This window comes from Vulpes lagopus, chromosome 2 (assembly GCF_018345385.1).
Source record: "Vulpes lagopus strain Blue_001 chromosome 2, ASM1834538v1, whole genome shotgun sequence".
NCBI classification, from domain to species: Eukaryota; Metazoa; Chordata; class Mammalia; order Carnivora; family Canidae; genus Vulpes; species Vulpes lagopus.
This window is the reverse complement of record NC_054825.1, coordinates 133,126,271-133,144,395: the sequence shown is the minus strand read 5'-3', so window position 1 is coordinate 133,144,395 and position 18,125 is coordinate 133,126,271. Positions and strand designations below refer to the sequence as shown.

The following is an 18,125-nucleotide window of genomic DNA, read 5'->3' as shown; positions in this document are numbered from 1 at the left end:
ATGATCAGGGTTAATAGCGCCAAGGGCCCTGACTGTCTGGACGGAGACCTTGTGACTTTATTTCAAACATAAAACAGGATGGCGAGTTTCCCGTTACAGATCCATATCGAGCCGGTCTGTCCTTGGAGACTTGACCATGATTCACTAATGCCTAAATGAGTTCTGAAATGCTCATGTGCTGGTCTGGTGCTTGGATTAGTATTGATCTGCTTTTCCCTTATAGAGGACACTGCACCCTAACCAGGAATTTGCAACTTCACAGGGAAGGAGGGGGGACTATGGGTTATAACATCCCTAAGCCCTGCTGTAAGAGAGGTAGTTTGGGGAAGCACATGCTCCACACTGTGTCTCCGGGCAGATGGAAGGACCATTTCCCATCACCAGACCACTGTGGTTCTGACTTTAAACTTTAAAACCCTCCAAGGGTTTTAACACCTCTGCCAAAATCTGCTGTGCAGCTCATTAGATGGATCCCAGGGGAAGGGGAAGGCAACACAGATACACTCTTCAGAATTCTCAGAAAGCACACACACCCATAAACAGGGCCCAAGGAACTATTTCACAGCACAGAGCACCCCACGGGGACAGTGGTGAGTGACAGTGAAACCCAGGCGAACGATGGGTGTCTTTCTCAAGCTGTGAATGAAGCTTGGCATTGAGAAGGCAGACGATTGTCATGATCTGCTTATGACCCATCAGAAAATCCCATGTTATTCCAGACTCTTTATAAAGAGGACCTGCTCACTTGATAACTTTCTCTTTCTCCCTCCCCTCTACTCCTTTCACCATCTCCATCTCCCCTCACCATCTCATCCCCCTCCCTCTCCCCATCCTCCTCCCCTCTCCCATCCCCCCTCCTTGTCCCCCTCCCCTCTCCCCATCTTCCCCTCCCCTCTTCTCTCCATCTCCCCTCCCTCCTCCTCCCCTTCTCTCATAAACACGTCATAGCATTCACACCACAAATGGCCACATCACCTGGGTCCCTCCAAACAAGACTAGCTACCAGCTGCCTCCCAACTGGCCCAGGGGAACAGAATACCTGAATCATTCTTCACTTGGATTTGGGGCCCACCCCCATGGCCATGCACCACCTTGGGCCAAGAGACTGCTTTCCAGGTGGTTTTTTCTTTTTTTCTTTCTTTTTTTTTTTTTTTTGGTATATTTTTTTATTGGAGTTCGATTTGCCAACATATAGCATAACACCCCGTGCTCATCCCGTCAAGTGCCCCCCTCAGTGCCCATCACTCAGTCACCCCATCCCCCCACCCACCTCCCTTTCCACCACCCCTTGTTCGTTTCCCAGAGTTAGGAGTCTCTGTTGTTCTGTCACCCTTGCTGATATTTCCCACTTAATCTTCTTTCCTTTCCCCTTTATTCCCTTTCACTATTTTTTATATTCCCCAAATGAATGAGACCATATAATGTTTGTCCTTCTCTGATTGACTTACTTCACTCAGCAGGTGGTTTTTTTTTTTTTTTCTTATAGGTAGAAACATCCAGAAGCCAAGCCAAGCACCCATGTGCTTACTGTTTCCCACTGCCCCACCCTCTGGGGCTCGTTCAACCCTGAAAATAAGTCTCATGAAATCTTCACACAGAAGTTAAAGAGGTATGCCACTCCACTTAATATATGCTTAAATAATTGAAATAATTTGCCTGTGGTAAAATAGCCAGTAGACAGGAAGTGAGATTCGACCTCAGTATGATGGGCCATGAGCCTGGCACTCTCCTCATCATGCTCCATGGCTAGAAAAGCTGAAGTGTTCAATATGCTGCACATGTATTCATCTATACATATAGGAATATAGTCAGGAATAAATAGAATTTATATATATATATATAAACACATTTATATATATAAATGCTTTGACATTTCACTTCAAACTGTTTGACATCTACCTCCCTGGCCAGACTTTTCCCCCTCAATATACCCATCAGACACCATGCCTGGCACTCAGAGCTCAGAACATACAGCACCCCACATCCCTTCAGAGGGGGTGAGCAGCTGCGGCCACCTTACCTTGAACGATACAGGCACCCAGGTAGGCAGCATCTGAAAAGGAGCAGAGCAGTCGACCATGGAAAATATCTCTTTTAATTTGCAGGTACAAAAGATACCTGCAACACAAAATGAGCAAGAGTCACCATAAGTCTTGCCTGAGGCCTGGAAGAAGTAGAAGCATTGTTCACGCTCCATCCACTTGGGCCACCCAAGCCACACCCAGCCCCTCTGAGGGCCTGCAGGAGAAAATGAGGGGGCCCTCAGATTCAGGAAATCTGAAGTGACCCGGGCACCTTCCAAAGCAGGGGGTTTGCCCCTTTTTAAAGAGACAGGAAGACAGAGGAAAGCCACAGGGCCCAGCAGCCACTGTTTCTAGAAGGAACTGCCACATGGTAATAACCACCCCCACCCCTGGTACTTGTGAAATGGAGTGTTAGAAAATAGACTCAATCAGTATCCAGAAATTAGTCTCAGGGGCAGACAGATTCACATTAATCAATCTCAAAAGGACTTGGTTATGAGGCCAGAAAGCCAATTTATTCACAACTAGTGCTGTCATCTGTTAGTGCCCTGTCCCCACCTCCAGGGACGGCAAACTCAGGGACGCATCAAGCCAGGCAAACCTGATAATGAGCAAAACAAGCTGATTTAAGGGGGTCCAGAGGGCAGAATGGAGAGCGCTGGCTCCCAAGAAGGGTCAGCCCAGGGCCAGTGACGCAGTGCAGAAAAGTAGACCAAGCACAGCCCACTTTTCCAGAAAATCAGAGACTGGATTTAGAAGTAAATCCCTTTGAATTTTAAATATTGTGACAAACTCTGTTTTTGAAAACACTGTACTGTCGAACAAAATATAAGCCAAGGCTCTATTCAGCCAGGGGAAAGGGGGAGAGGTGGGTTTACAACCCCTGCCTCAGGCTCATCTTATTACCGTCCCTTTTGTTCTCCAGGCTCATCAAGCCCTCTTTCGATTTACTCCTATTTCTTCACCAAATTGGTTCTTCCCTTCAACGCTCATGCCTGGGGTCTACATTTTCTGACTAAAGTGATTTTGCACGTGTATGCAGATTCTTTGTTTATTTTCCTTTAACTCTCAGAGACCAATCTTTTTTTTTTTTTTTCCTTCTTAATTCTAGGTTCTTGGAGCCAGATGGGGCAGCAGTCAACTGGTTCCAGTTATCGCTTCCAGTGCTCTAAAGGATCTGATCTTTACTCGGTCTGTGAGGAGCCATGCACACAAGCTCACTCAGAGGGCATGATTAACATGCTAAGATCACACAGGTGCTGCCAGCCCCAGAACACCGGAGCTGCCCAGCTCTGGGGGCTGGATTACCTACAGCACACACTGGACACACCGAAGTATTCAGAGGCTCTTTGCTGTTTCCATCTGATGAATCTTTATCCCACACCCACTTTATGCTGTATACTGTGCTTAGGCACTGGGGACACTGTACAGCTTCAAATGACACTCTGTCCCTGACCTTGTACAGGATCGTCTTCAGGGGATAAAGGCAGTCCCTAAGTAATTTCTTACCCAGAGTCCAGTACGCATTTTGTCAGAGAAACAGCAAGACACATGGTAGGTAAGGACCCTGAGTGCCTCCTACATCATAGCCTCTCACTCTTCAGTGAGCCAATGAATTGCCCGGAGATCCTGAGAGTATGTGGAGTCTGATTCAGTAGATCTGGGTGGGGCTGGAGCATCAGAGTCCATATTTCTAATAAGCTCCCTGGTGAAGTTGTGCTTGCAGGCCCATGGTCCACACACTGAGTACCAAGGTTCTAAACCAGTGGTTCTCAGTGCTGACTGTACATTAGAACCACCCAGGGGAGCTTTTCAAAAAAAATACCAAGCTGTGAGCCCTGCCCCAAATCCAATAAATCGGAATCTGGGTCCTAACAAAAACATGTACACAAAGGTTTACAGCAGCATTATTCATAATAGCTAAAAAACAGAAAAATCCAAATACTCATGAACTGATGAATGGATAAAAAAGGGTAAAAAGAATGGGGAATATCCACACAATGGAATATTATTCTGCCATAAAGAAGGATGAAGCATGGACACCTGCTACGAGATGGATGAGCCTTGAAAACATTATGCTAAGTGGGAAGAAGCCAGACATGAAAGTCCACATATTGTATGATTCTATGTGTATGAAATGCTCGGAATAGAGAAATCTTTACAGACGGAAAGTAATTAATGGCTGCAGGGAGGGGAAAACAGGGAATGACTGGATGGGTACTAGTGATAAAAAATGTTTTGGGATTAGATGGCAGTAACAGTGGCACAACTCTGAACACATGAAACTCACTGAGGTGTGCACTGTAATGTCTCCCAAAAGAAACTGATACTTTTGAAAATCTACTGCCACAGAGTAGTTCTCAAATTTTGACATGCTCTAGAAACACCTGGAAGGCTCATGAAAATACAGATTGCTGAGTCCCATCCCAGGTCTGGACCAGGGGTCAGGTACCCAGGTACTGTGGCTGCTGGCCTGGGCCCTCACTTCAAGACCCTCGGCCATAGACCATTCAGACTACCGAGGTCACACAATATGATCAAATATTTAAGGACTTTTTAAAGACTGTAAACTTCCAGGGCAAATACCATGAAGCTTCTTGTCTACTTGTTAAATGTTACACATTGAACAAGAAGCATTCCTTTCTATCTTTGATGAGTTTTGTAGAGAAAAATAGTTTCAAATAGTTACGTACTAATGAATGAGAGGTTTGGATTCTCATATCATAACTCTGAAATCAAGCTTTGATGGACACTTCCAGAGAAAAGAAAATCTGCTTTTACATATCCGAGCTGGGGTCCTTGCTGAATATCAGTGATCTCTAGAGATAATCATGGATTACTCTGCATTCAACATAATCCACTGAGACTTACAAATAGCTTCAGGTTCAGATACTCATTTTTTTAATATAATAGCCACCAAAAAAATAATAATATTGTATCTCCTTTTAATATCACTCCTGTATGAAAAGGTTAGCAATAAAAGCACAAAAGGATCTGGGAGACACATCCTTGGCCACCATTAACAATACTGCTTTTCTATCTAACATGAACTTAATGATGGTTCTTATTTAAAAAAAAATACTTTGATCACATTCAGTTGTATACAGCATTTACAAAATCCCTAGAAATGTAAAGGGTTGTAAAAGGACTGTGTAAATGGAGAGATAAATGAAGGATAAAAAGGGATTTCAAATATCCTTTTTTCATGAATATTTGTTGCCTTTTCCCCACCTGCCTTTTCCCCAATGTTTCTTTACCCCTAAGCATAGTCATGAATGTAATCCTAAATTCTCACGTTAGCAAATTCTTCTTAAACTTTAATCTTACAACAAAATAACAAGTTATCAAAAGAAAAATGAAACTCTTTCAAGATAGGATTTAAACCATAAGTACTGGGGCATTCCACAGTTTCTAGATTCGCTTAGAATTCTAAGGGTAGTATTGACTAAGAAAGCATTGTCTTAGCACTGTCTTAGCATTGTCTTCATTTCCTTTGGAGATATAAAAATGTTCACAATCTTCCACCATTCATACCTCACCTATTCAGTAAAATGCAGGGAAATGTTAGCAAATTCAACTGAGAAGAATTGAACTGGCGTTATTAACTAACACTTCGTATTCTTTTACTTTCAAACGGGAGTCTTCTCAACAACAAAAGATCCATCCTTAACTTGTATCATGACACACATTCAATTTTTTTTTTCAATTTTTATCTTCCAAACAAGATTATAAAGAAAACAAATGACAAAACATCTGACTAAATAATGCCTGACATTAGTATTGAATTTGATCTTTCCAATTACATTGTTGGCACCCGGAGGGCAGGACAAATGTTTTTGTTTTGTTTTTGTTTTTTGTTTTGTTTTTTGGGTTTGTTTGTTTTTTTTTATTTTTTATTTTTTTGGTAGTTCATGCAGCCCCTGCCACATATCACATGACTCTACTTTAGGAAATGTCCAGAACAGGCAACATAAATGAGCAGATGAGTGGTTGCCAGGGGCTGGGCAAAAGGAGAGTGAGGTGACTGCTACTGGATACAGAAGTCCTTTCTGGTGATGAGAAAATATTTTGGAATGAGATACGGGTGATGGTTCCCAACAATGTGAACATACTTAATAACACTGAATCATATACTTGGAAGTGGTGAAATTAGTTTATGTTACATGAATTCTACCTTAATATATTTAAAAAGCAGGCCAGATTGCAAAATGCCAGCCACCATTTATAATTTCCATTATTTATGTGTCCCTCATTTTCACCTACCCCCACCCTCAAGCACAAAGCTCACTAATGGTTGTGTGCAAATTAATAATAGGGAACGGAACCATCTGCTCCCTTACAAGGTCACTTGGTGCCACAGTGGTAAAGCTTTACTGGAAACTCATGAATAAGGAGAAAGCAAAATATCCAATGCATCACCTTGCATCTCTGTTGCATTCAGACCTCTGCTGATTATTTTAAGAGATGATCATGCACAGTGATCTTTATAGTCACCTAATCAGAGTCCCATTAAGGACTAAGCACACATTACCTCTTCACTATTCACCAAGCTGGCCTTCCCGGGACCCCGCTCAGCTGAATTGGCTGGGGCTGTTCTCAAAAGCAAAACCCCAGGAGGAGGACTGAATACGGCCCCAGTCCAGAAAGATCAGAAGGGAGGAGACCGGAGAATCGGAAAATTCAGAGTCAGTCTGACAAGAGTCTACAAGTTGAGGGAAAACAGCCCACAGTTGGCCATTCAGCAAGAGGAATGTGGGGTAACAAACAGTTCACACTACCTAGTGATCTTTTCCCTTTCAGAACACTCCAGATCCAAAAGATTGTCCCTAGGTGCTACACTAGCTATGAATTTCCCATATCCTAAAGACAGTCATCTTCTATTTATTTTTAGCACCCCACTGTCAGATGTTTTCAGAAAACACCTCCTCCTTATAACCACTGCTTTTCTGTGTGCAGCTAATTACACTCCCAATGACAACTATTTGAAAAATCCCAAGATAATTAAGTGCAAGAGAAACATTCCAAGCCAAAATTCTGAGCTGAGTCTGCTTGGTTGAGATGTTCTGCTCTAGACAAGAGGCACCTCTAGCCTGGAGGACTTGGGAGGCCCTGGCTGGTTAAAGGTGCATGTTAAACGTACAAACAAACGAAAAATACCTTGTGAGCTCTTCTTTAATCTTCAAGGGTTCATGTGGGTAGAATTTCACTCTAAAGCACATGGTGTATGGTGGATGAGCTGAAACATCATAAAGAAAAGGCATGAGAAAAGCAGCAAAAGACCATGGACTCCAACACACACAGGAAAGTCAGCCGTGAAGTTACAGTCTAGCCTGAGGGGGCAGGGACCAGGAGAAAGTGATTTTTCTGGAGGAAGCAGATCTTATGCTCAAGAAAACAAAGCCACAGTGACAATTAAACTAAAAAAAAAAAAAAAAATGCTTGACAGGACACCCAAAGCAAATGCGGGACACAGGCAACCTAGTCAGCATAACTTTCCACCTCACATTTTCTCCAGATCATAGCTTCAAATTCAAATAACATTTTTCCTTCTGATTCTTCCCACCCCCTTGTGACAGATAAATTGCCCACTCAGGTCTGGGCCTAGTGAGATATTTTTCAGACTGTGAGGTGGAAAAATGTCACTGCACATGACTAGTTTTCCCAAAATGATGGTGCCTTTGAACCAAAATCACAATTTTAGTGATTGTGGAGTCTAGCCATGCACAGATCCTACTTTGTATATTTTTAGTATTATTTTAGTATTATCTATCTATGAGGCAGTCACTATGAAAACAAACATTTTTATAACTTCCTGATTTGTATGAATCAAGATAGCATGATGCTGACTGAAGTTCTGATTGAGGTTCATGATTCTAGAATGTTCTAACTGCATTAAATATCTGGAACTCAAGGACCGGCTGAGTGGAATTGACAGGATTTCTGACACCCTTAATTATAAAAAAAAGTATTGATTTAACAATATTAACCTAATAAACGCACACAAGTGTAGTAAGAAACATTTCAAATTTCAAATAGCATATAAAATGAACACCTTAAAATGAAAGAAATATGATAGTTAGCATTATTATTTCTATGGATCTTACATACCCACTCATGTTTTGCCCTTATCTCACTATGGCTACTTGGGATCAACTCCAAGTCTCCATCCAAATGCAAATATGAAACAGCATCCTATTCTTGCCCAATCCTCTTTCATAATAAGGAGGGGTTAAATCCCCAGCCATCTCTATAATGCCTGGGGCTATTCTGTATGTAGACAAATTCTTTATGTAGAAATAACTACCAGCATTAAATATGAATGCATAATGAGTATAATCTAATATGGAAAACAGTTCTTAAAAATAATTTGAAAGAAAGCATCCAAATCACAGGAAAACACAGAAGCATCTTTCTGGCCTCTCAGCAGAGAAAAACCGATTACACACATACGCCCCCACACACAGATGTCAGAACTCTTCCCATTCAATGCCCTACTTCTCCACCAGAAACTAACAAATTTCTTAACTGAGTTGGCTGCTCCTAACCTAACCCTGTGTTCCCCAGATGTAGGGAAACATTTTTCTGGAGCACCAGGAGAAAATAAACACCATCTATACAGCAAAGAATGAAGGAAAAAATACAAATAATTTTCAAGTCATTCATCATTCATGATATCTAGAATTTCAGTTTTGACTCAAAATATTTACTTTTTACACATTCCCCAGATTTCTTTTAATTTTTTTAGGTCACCATCTTTAAAGGATCAAACCTAATTGTTTTTTATCACAAACCTCTGGATTGTCCTTAGTAGAAAGGTTGAGACAGTTTTTATAAGATAAGAACCACAGAGCAAAAAAATGGAAATAACATAAAAAATAAAATAAAAGGGGATTTTTATTTCTTCTTTATTAGTCTTCAAAATTAATACATGTCTAAGCATAGCCAATGAAGATGATTGGTAGATAAATAATAGTAGATAGATGGATGGATAATGGATGAATAGATAGATGGACAGATGGATGGACAAATAACAGGAGGGCAGACAGAGAGACAGATGGAAAGACAAGTAAACGAATGGATAAACCATCCCCTTTCACTTTCCTTCCCTTTGTCCTTACTCCTGCCCCTCTGTCCTTTGGGCCCCCACCTACCTTACTCCAAACAACTTCATCTTATCTTTCCACCCCTTTTGCCATACTCATACAAATATATGCCAATATGATTACATATGTGAGGGATTTTTTTATAATTTATTCTTACAAAATGAGATCACAATACGTGTTTCTCTTGCTTTTCTCACTCACCTCTGCCCATTCCTCTGGCTCAGCAGTCATAGATCTAACTCACTGTCTATACTAACTGCATTATAGTTCATATTATGGATATACCAGAATTTATCCCACTATTCTCTCTTAATTATCATACAGGTTATTTCCATGTTTCTGCAATACAATTTTGTTTATATTCTTGTGCACATATCATTAAATATCCATATTTTTATTTCTAAAATTTGAATTTTGGAGTCAATAGGTATGGACAAATATTTTCAAGGGAGCTGAAAAATAAAAATCCACTGAAGGTAAGTTGGGGAAAGAAGGGTCACAGAAGATGATCCCAAATCAGAGCTGTTACTTTCTCTTCCTCCTAGTCAGTGATCTGGTTACTATTCCCTACACACATTTGTGTGGCTACAAATCAGGACTGGCAATCTGCCTAAGGAATCAGGCACTGAAACAGGAAGCTCCCCGGGCAGCCATCTTTGAACACTCTTTACTATAGGAAGTCCTTTTAAGTAGGCATCCTTGTTCCAAGCTCTGAGGCTCCACATGGAAGGCAAGGAAGCTCCCTTTCCATCACTTGAAGGAGGCTCTTAAGCAGCATTTACGGTTCTTCTGAGTCTTCTTTATAATAAACATCCTCCACCCCGTCAACTGCTCCTCATATGAAACAGTTCTGAGTGTCCTCATGATGAGTAGATTCTTGGCTCTGTTTCCTCAAGTACAGGGCCCCAGGGGTTGCCACATCCACTTGGGCGAAGAGATCATCACCAGCCTTGTTGTGTACATAACTGTCGCTCCCCCTTAAGAGCCTCATCTCAAAGTTGAGAGTTTATAATAGGCCAATGCTTTTAATCCTTTTCATATATGCTGTTGCTTAGCATATGCCTATGCTATATGCTTTTCCTATATGCTGTGACACAGAAAGTCACATCTGACATCTCCTTCCATTTTCTAGGATGTGATCATAGAAGAAATTAATAAGGTACTAGGAGTACACTCACCACTAGATCCATTATCAGAGAAGGGATGAGAGAAGGCAACAGAAAAAAACTTAGAGACACTTCAAGTCTGAAATTTTCTATCCATTTTCCTTTACCATCATATACACCCCTACTGTGTCTTTTACTCATATTGACCCAGGATCATTGACCCCATGTCATTAATAAAAGAAGAGTTTTCTGCAAGTTAAAAGGAACACATGACCATGACATAGTAAATCACGTGCAACACCAAGACCTGCGCTGACCAGAAGCTCAACCTCACAGCCCAAGCCTGAAGAGGCCAATGTGGCAGTGGGCTCCTCCTTGAGAAACTCTCTTAAGGTTCTGGATACAAGATTATATTACAAAGTAAATAGTAAAGTTAAGGAATGTTTCTTGACAGAGTTGGAACAGTCTGAAAAGATAAATGATTCCCCCCAAAAAAATGTTGATCTAGTTATGGATGAGCAGACTTATGAGAGTATGGAGCCATATATCTTGTACAAATTTTTTATCCCTAGAGCTAATGACTAATAAAAGATGGATCCTATCTAACTGAATGAATGATTAAACCCAAGTTTTGAGGCAGATGTCAAAGAGAAAAACCATGTCCTGCCATCACATTCATCCCATCAGAACACTGGTCTAGAAGGTCCACAGTCTGAATGACTGGCAATTCTTTTGATTTAGATTTTGAAAGCCTCTGGTCCTATATCTTCAACTTCTGTCCTTCAACATGTGAAACAAATTCAGGAACTCTGGAGGTGGTTAGAATAGCTATTTCTAGAGGGAGTATTAATTCAATCAACAAATACTTATTGAGTACCTTCTAGATACTAGGTACAAGTTCAGATGGACAAATAGCAGCTATAAAAAGATAAAAACTGTGTCTTCTTGGAAGACATTCTAGTGGAATAAACTGGTATAAAATCAAAATTAACAAATGAAATATATAGGACATTTAGAAGGTCATAAATGCTACAGTCAAGAACAAAGCAAAAAGATTTTGAGGGGTAAAAAAAGCCCACTCCCACCTCTGTTCCCTTTTCTCCTCACCACTATAACCAAATCCATGCAAGTGAGGTGCAATTTTCTTTACTACCTTCTAGAAAACCAAAGAAGGGAAAAAATATCGTTTAAAATTTTAAGTCATTAAACAGAAGATATGGGGAAAGTCACCACCAAACGTGTTGGCACTGGTTTGGGATCAAAAGTCCAGCTTTGGGGCACTGGCATGCACCCATACCAACTGGGTAACTGCCTAAAAAAGTGAAACAGATAACCAGAGTTAATGGGACTCCTAAGTGCAACTCTAACTTTTTACCCAAATCCTCTTGTTCTCAGAATACAGCCTGCAGCCATGTTTCCATAGATGACATTCCTAGACACCGTGATAACAAAATGTTGATTTAGTTGTTTTGCAGACGCAAGGCTTCACCAAGAAATGGGCCAGAGATGGTCAGGACCACTGGCCACCTCTTTGAGCATGCACTTGAGTCCAACGGATGAACTTTTGACACAGAACAGCCTAAAACTCAACCCTTCAGTCATACTATGGATGCCACTGATGATGTAAGCAGGTAAAAAAAAAAAAAAAAAAGTACAACCCCTCCCTACTTATTATCTAATTCTGAAGTCACATAGCTCTTCTGCCCTCTACCCAGATCCTTGATCCTTTGCCTTTAAGCATTCCTGAGTCTTCCGCTTTGGGGAGGCATGTATGCAGCTTGCCTTCTTGTCTCCTTGTTTGGCTGCCTCTCAAATCCTTTCCTTGCTGCATTTTTGATGTGTTAGGGATTGGCTTTGTTGTGCATTGGGCAAATGAACCTGGATTCATACACAAAAAGGACCTTCCCAGGGTCAACGTGGCAGCTGGCTGGGACGTATGGGGAATCTCCTCATGGAGATGAGCCCATCTCCTTCTCCAAGAGACTACGGGTCTCTGCCATTCCAACTTCAGGTCTTCTTATTCTTAAGCTACAGGGGAAAGGGGATAAAGTAAAGGATTTTACTCTTACATGTGTCAACTATTTGGTGCACAATCAGTAGCTAGAAACATCTGATGAAAGAGATACCTGTGGAATAGGAAGCACATGGAGCCCACGCCCTGCACTGGGACCCTACACCACAGTGTCATCGTGAACAGCCTCTGTGTGTCTTCATTAGACCAGACAGCACGGTCACCCCATGGGGGAAGACATCGTAGCCCATTTTTGCCATGGTACTAAGGCTTTGGCATCAATGATGGGGACACATGGCATGGTAGCAACCCCAAATCCCCAGGGGATGAGTCTCTATATTTTGAGGGGAACATCCAACAGTGACCTTGAACAAGCCACCCAAAGTCTCTCTTCCCTCTTCTGGAAGAGGGGACAACACTAAGGACCACATCTACCTTCCACAGGTGTTTGCACAGGCTCTTGGCAAGTGCACACGGCACATTGCCCTAAATTGAAGCTTTTGTTTTGTTGGGATGTTTATCCTACTCCTACTGGAAAGAGAAGGAGATGGGGAGTTGGAAATGGGAGGAGATGGAGAAGACTGAATTGAAGTCAGTCAAGAAATATTTACTCAGCTATGTAAGTGCTAAGAACAAGAATACTACTGAGGAGCAGAGGAAGGGGAAAAAAGGCAGAACTCCAGTTTAAAAATGCTTAGAGCATGTAACTCTGCTGAGAACAGCAGGTCCCTCCCTCGCAGACGTCTATTACCTGCCATACAAGGGCTGGGGAGGCTGAGGGTCTCCACAGGGCAGCTGAGTGGCCCCTTTCTGCATGGGCAGATCCTGGGGTATTATCATTTTGGTAGTTGGTTAACAGTGAGAACATAGGGAGAGGAACAGCCATTTACAAAGCAGAGACAGATTTTCTCATCTCCATTTTGAGATTTTGCCCAGAAATGGGGTTGGGGACACTTGATGATTAGCTGAGTAGGGTCCTGGGTAAAAACAAAGAAGACGGCTTTCTAGTTTTAACCAATGACCATTCTCAAATCTTTGCAAAACAAAAACAAAACAAAACAAAAATAAAGTTTTGGGGGCTTTTTTGAGAGAGAAACATCACTTAGTAGCCTTTCATAAAAGGCAGGAGTCTTCCTCCAGTTATCATACAGAGCTATAGGAAAACAAAAAAACATACCTTCAGGAATATACATGTAAATGCATGATCTTTATCAGGTACACTCAGGCTAACAGCTACGAAAACTCCTACATTATTTTATTTTTTTATTTTTAAAAGATTCTATTTATTTATTTATTTATTTATTTATTTATTTATTTATTTATGAGAGTATGTGAGCAGGGTTGGAGGGGCATAGAAAAAATCTGAAGCTGTGACTGCAGAGCCCAACATGGGGCTCAATCCCAGGACCCTCAGATCATGACCTGAGCTGAATCCAAGAGTCAGATGCTTAATTGACTGAGCTGCCCACTCAGGCACCCCTTCCCAAATTCCTTTAAACCCCAACTGAAGCTTAGAGCCAGTGACTTCAGCAGATGTTAAACTAGTGCCTAGACCTGAACTGTGTCTTTCCTGTGCCTCCCTCCTCTAGGAGTCCATGGAGGCGGGGGGATGATCCTTTTGTCAGATTTTAAGACTTGGGAGAAACATAGCAAGGAGCTTGTGGTTTCCAGGAAGACCTCTACTCTCCTGCAAATATGAGGCTTATTCTCCAAAGGGCCCCAAGCAGTCATCAGGGTTCCTCACCTTTGTAGCACAAAAGATACCATTTTTTGATTCCTAAACAAATGAACAGTGTCTTTTGGGGACACTGTCTCCCATGTCTTTTGGGGAGTGGGGTGGAGGCTTCACAGTGAAAACCAAGGGGCACACCTCACTTTGTTCATACAACCCACTATGCAGCATGCATAGTGACACCAATGTTTTTCACTGGTGCTGCTTCTTCCAAGATAAAACCACTCAGGAGCACATTCTGCACATGCGCAAAATGACACTTGGGTACCAAAAGGGCAGAGCATTACTCACTCATTCAACAAACTATAACTCTTGGGATATGTTTTAATGAGCCAGCCGGAGAACTCCTCTCATAAGGATTGCTCTATTCTTGTTGGAAATGATTATGATCATTCAGCAACAACTGTTACTATTATCACCATCAAGAGTGATAATCCCTCCATCACTCGTCTACTGAAATGACAACCAGCACCCTCCAAGATGCTACTGGCACTGTGTTGCCTCTACTTCCAAACCAGAAAGGGTTTTTTCATTGTATTTAATTCATCCTCCTCCTGCTACAGTTCTCTTGGGTTGGAATCATACACACAGGCACACCCACCCACCCACATGCATGTAGGGGATCCCAGATCTCCAAGTTTTTACCTCACAAACACTTGTTCTGGGAATCTTCTGGCTGCCTGTGCTGTTCAGGAGATGCTCTAATAAGGACTTTGGGATCCAACATTTCTTTTTTTTTTTTATGATAGTCACAGAGAGAGAGAGAGAGAGAGAGGCAGAGACACAGGCAGAGGGCGAAGCAGGCTCCATGCACCGGGAGCAGGCTCCATGCACCGGGATTCGATTGTGGGTCTCCAGGATCGCACCCTGGGCCAAAGGCAGGCGCTAAACCGCTGTGCCACCCAGGGATCCCGGGATCCAACATTTCTAACCCAAGTTCAGCATTTGGACAAATTGCTCTGACCAAACTGAAACCATTCAGCTTCCATTTCCCCCTTTGTAAAATGAGGATAATAATGGAACCAATTGCCTAGAGATCAGCGAACTTTCTCTGTAAGGGGCCAGAGAGTAAACACTTTTGATTTTGCAGGCCTCAAGGTCTCTGCCTCCACTACTACACTTAGCAGGTATGGTGCAAAAGCAACCACAGACAAGGCATAGACCAATAGGCATGGCTGTGTTCCAAATAGGACACTGAAGTCTCATTTAATGTCATCATCACAGGTCACAAAGTCCTGTGTTTTGCTTTTTTCCCCTATCCATTTAAAACTAGGACACCTACTTCTAGCCTATTAGCCTTACAAAAAAGCGATGGCAGGCTGCTTTTGGGCCAGGGGCCATAGTTCATATATCCCAGATACAGAGCTCATGATAAGAATGAAATGAGTTAAGGACATAAGGCACTCAGAAGACTGCCTGAGACCTAAGGGTTGTTACTACTCTAGAGGGCAAAAAAGAACTTAATGTGGATGAAGGGGAGCCCTTAAAATTGACCTAGCCCTATATGAGCAGACCCCAGAGACGTTGAGGGTTCAGTTATAGACACCACAATAAAGCAAGTATCTCCATAAAGCAAGTCAGAATGAATCTTTTGGTTTCTCACTTTGCTCCCTGAGTATATGGTAATGACTCAAGAATTTTAAAAAAAAAGAAAAGAAAGGAAAGGAAAGGAAAGGAAAGGAAAGGAAAAAGAAAAGAAGAAAAGAAAAGAAAAGAAAAAAGAAAAGAAAAGAAAAGAAAGAAAAGAAAAGAAAAAAAGAAAAGAAAAGAAAAGAAAAGAAAAGAAAAGAAAAGAAAAGAAAAGAAAGAAAAGAAAAGAAAGAAAGAAAGAAAGAGTGAGTTAAACAAAAATACATGAAACTGAAGGCAGGAGATCCAGGTGCTTGCTTGCTGCGGATGTTGTATAACTACACCCTCAGGAGTCATGTTGGTAGGTGTGACTCAACTAGTAATAATGATAATTATAAGAGCCAAATTCAATTACTTATGTAACTTCACCCTAAAACTTTACACTATAAAATCGCATCCAAAAATGAGGCATTATAAAGGGTTTCCAACCAAAGGGAAACATGAATAAAACTGCCCACTTGACCCATGTTTGAATCACCTCTAGTACTCCTACACCAAGTATGGAATCTCTTGGTACATCAGGGTTCTCATTCAGACATTTAGACTACCAATACGAGCTGTAGTTTTGAATCATGCAGTCCATCATGAAACAACATGGGTGCTCCTGAAGGGAACCCCCTGGAAGTACACCCCAGTGACATATGGGAGATGCTCTTTTCCTTCTGGTTTCTTTGATACTCCATTAAATTCCCTCCTTCTAACAAGGAAGAATTCTGGGTCCTCCATGAAGCCCAAGAACCCACCACTGTACCCATTCAAAATGTCATAAGTGTCGCTACCAACCATAACATAAGGATAAGGTTAAAAAATTTATAAATCTGTGGCTTATCAACTCTGCATGCCATTTAAAATTGCACACCATAAAGAGTTTTTTTGTCATTACCTATTGTTACCATTATGTTTTTCCATATTGGAAAAAAACAAAAGAATGCAACACTAGAAACCATTTATCGGCCCAAACAGCATGAACTTTCTGATACAAGGTTCAAACACAGAAATTTTCGATGAAACGTTTGTACCTGGAAGAAAAATAGTTGCTCTGCATACAGTAAATAAGAGCTAGCTTCCAAAACTGTAAAGAAACAATGGAATGAAGAAAACTAGAAAGAACAAAACCAGCCAAAACTAAACCACAAAAATGGGGACATACACTTACTTGATCTATGCAATGGGTTTTGTTCAGGTGTGTGTTTTGATTTGCTTTTAAAGAACATGGTAGTTAAACATCTTTTACCTGCTCCCTAAAAGAGCATTTTGATTCTAGTCTACAAGCATTGATTGTAAATTGATTATATGCATGGATCAGGTGAAGAAATCTTCCAAACTAAACACTGGAGATAGGACTAGACAAGTATATGAATGAGGCCAATGGGATAGGTTGCCCCAAGAGGTCAGAGATGAGGTTACTATCACTATGGGTATTTTGAGAAGTAAAATATGTGAAGCTTTACTATCAGAAGCATATGATCAAGTTCCACAGAAAAAGAACACACACACAAAATAAGAAATGAGCCACAAAGCAAGAGCATGAAAGTAACCAAAATAATAAATAGAAATATTAAAACATGTGGGAGATCTGAGTGGAGGCCACTTGGTATAGTGGGCTGGGCAGCGTTCCCTGGAAATTCCTGCCCATCTAGGACATCAGAATGTCACCCTATTTGGAAATAAGGTCTTTGCAGATGTAATTAACATGAAATCATACGGGGTTAGGGTGAGCCCTACAGCCAATAACTGGTATGTTTCTAAAAGAAAGGAAAGAGAGACTTGGACATAGAGACAGAGAATTGCAGAGAGAAGGTGATGTGAAGAGGAAGACTGGGATTGGAATGAAATATCTACAAGCCAAGGAAGGTATGCCAAGGACAGAGAGCAACCATCAAAAGCTGGAAGAGGTGAGGAAAGATTTTCCCCTAGAGCTTTCAGAGGGAGCATGGCCCTGCTGATACCTTGAGCTCAGACTTCTAGTCTCTACAACAGCGAGAGAATAGATTTCTATTGTTCTAAGCCAACCAATGAGGGTAGTTTTGTTATGGCAGCCCTTGAGGAAGTTAATTACTCAGCAAGAGGAGTCCTTGGAAGAACAAAAGTGGTGGAAGGCAGACATCCAAACTGGCCTCATAAATAGGCATGGGACCCATGGTTTTTCTCCTTCTGTTCCTTACACCAGAGCAAAATCTAGGCTCCTGGTATTCTCTCAGTATGCTACAGAAGAAGATGTGTTCTCCACTGATGAAATTATTTAGCAGCAAGGGGAACTGTTCATTAAATTAGCCTGAAGGGGTGCTGGAAGGCTAAAGAATGTGACAATAACCAGGCAGAGCCATTGTAACTTCAGCGAGGGAGCACTACAGACACCAGCCAGCAACCTGACTCAACAGTGCTCTAGGGCCCAGTCGTACCAGGTATTATGCAGAAGCTGGGGGTCTTCTCTACCCTGATTTGCACGCAGAAGTCATTTTCAAGCACCCCTGTCCCTTCAGGGTGCTTGGCAATAGCACAGTATCTGATAAATAGAGC

General features: G+C 41.6%; 1 protein-coding gene across 3 annotated transcripts in view; it reads right to left on the bottom strand.

Annotated features, from left to right (window-relative positions):
• The window catches only part of FRMD3 (FERM domain containing 3), a 297,512-nt gene that overhangs the window by 110,444 nt on the left and 168,943 nt on the right, over positions 1-18,125 (bottom strand). For all 3 annotated transcript variants that reach the window (XM_041744980.1, XM_041744981.1, XM_041744983.1), the window contains 2 exons: positions 7,182-7,260; positions 2,021-2,118 (listed from right to left, as the gene is read on the bottom strand). In XM_041744980.1, the coding sequence (XP_041600914.1) occupies positions 2,021-2,118; positions 7,182-7,260 (177 nt within the window). The remainder of the gene's footprint in view (positions 1-2,020; positions 2,119-7,181; positions 7,261-18,125) is intronic.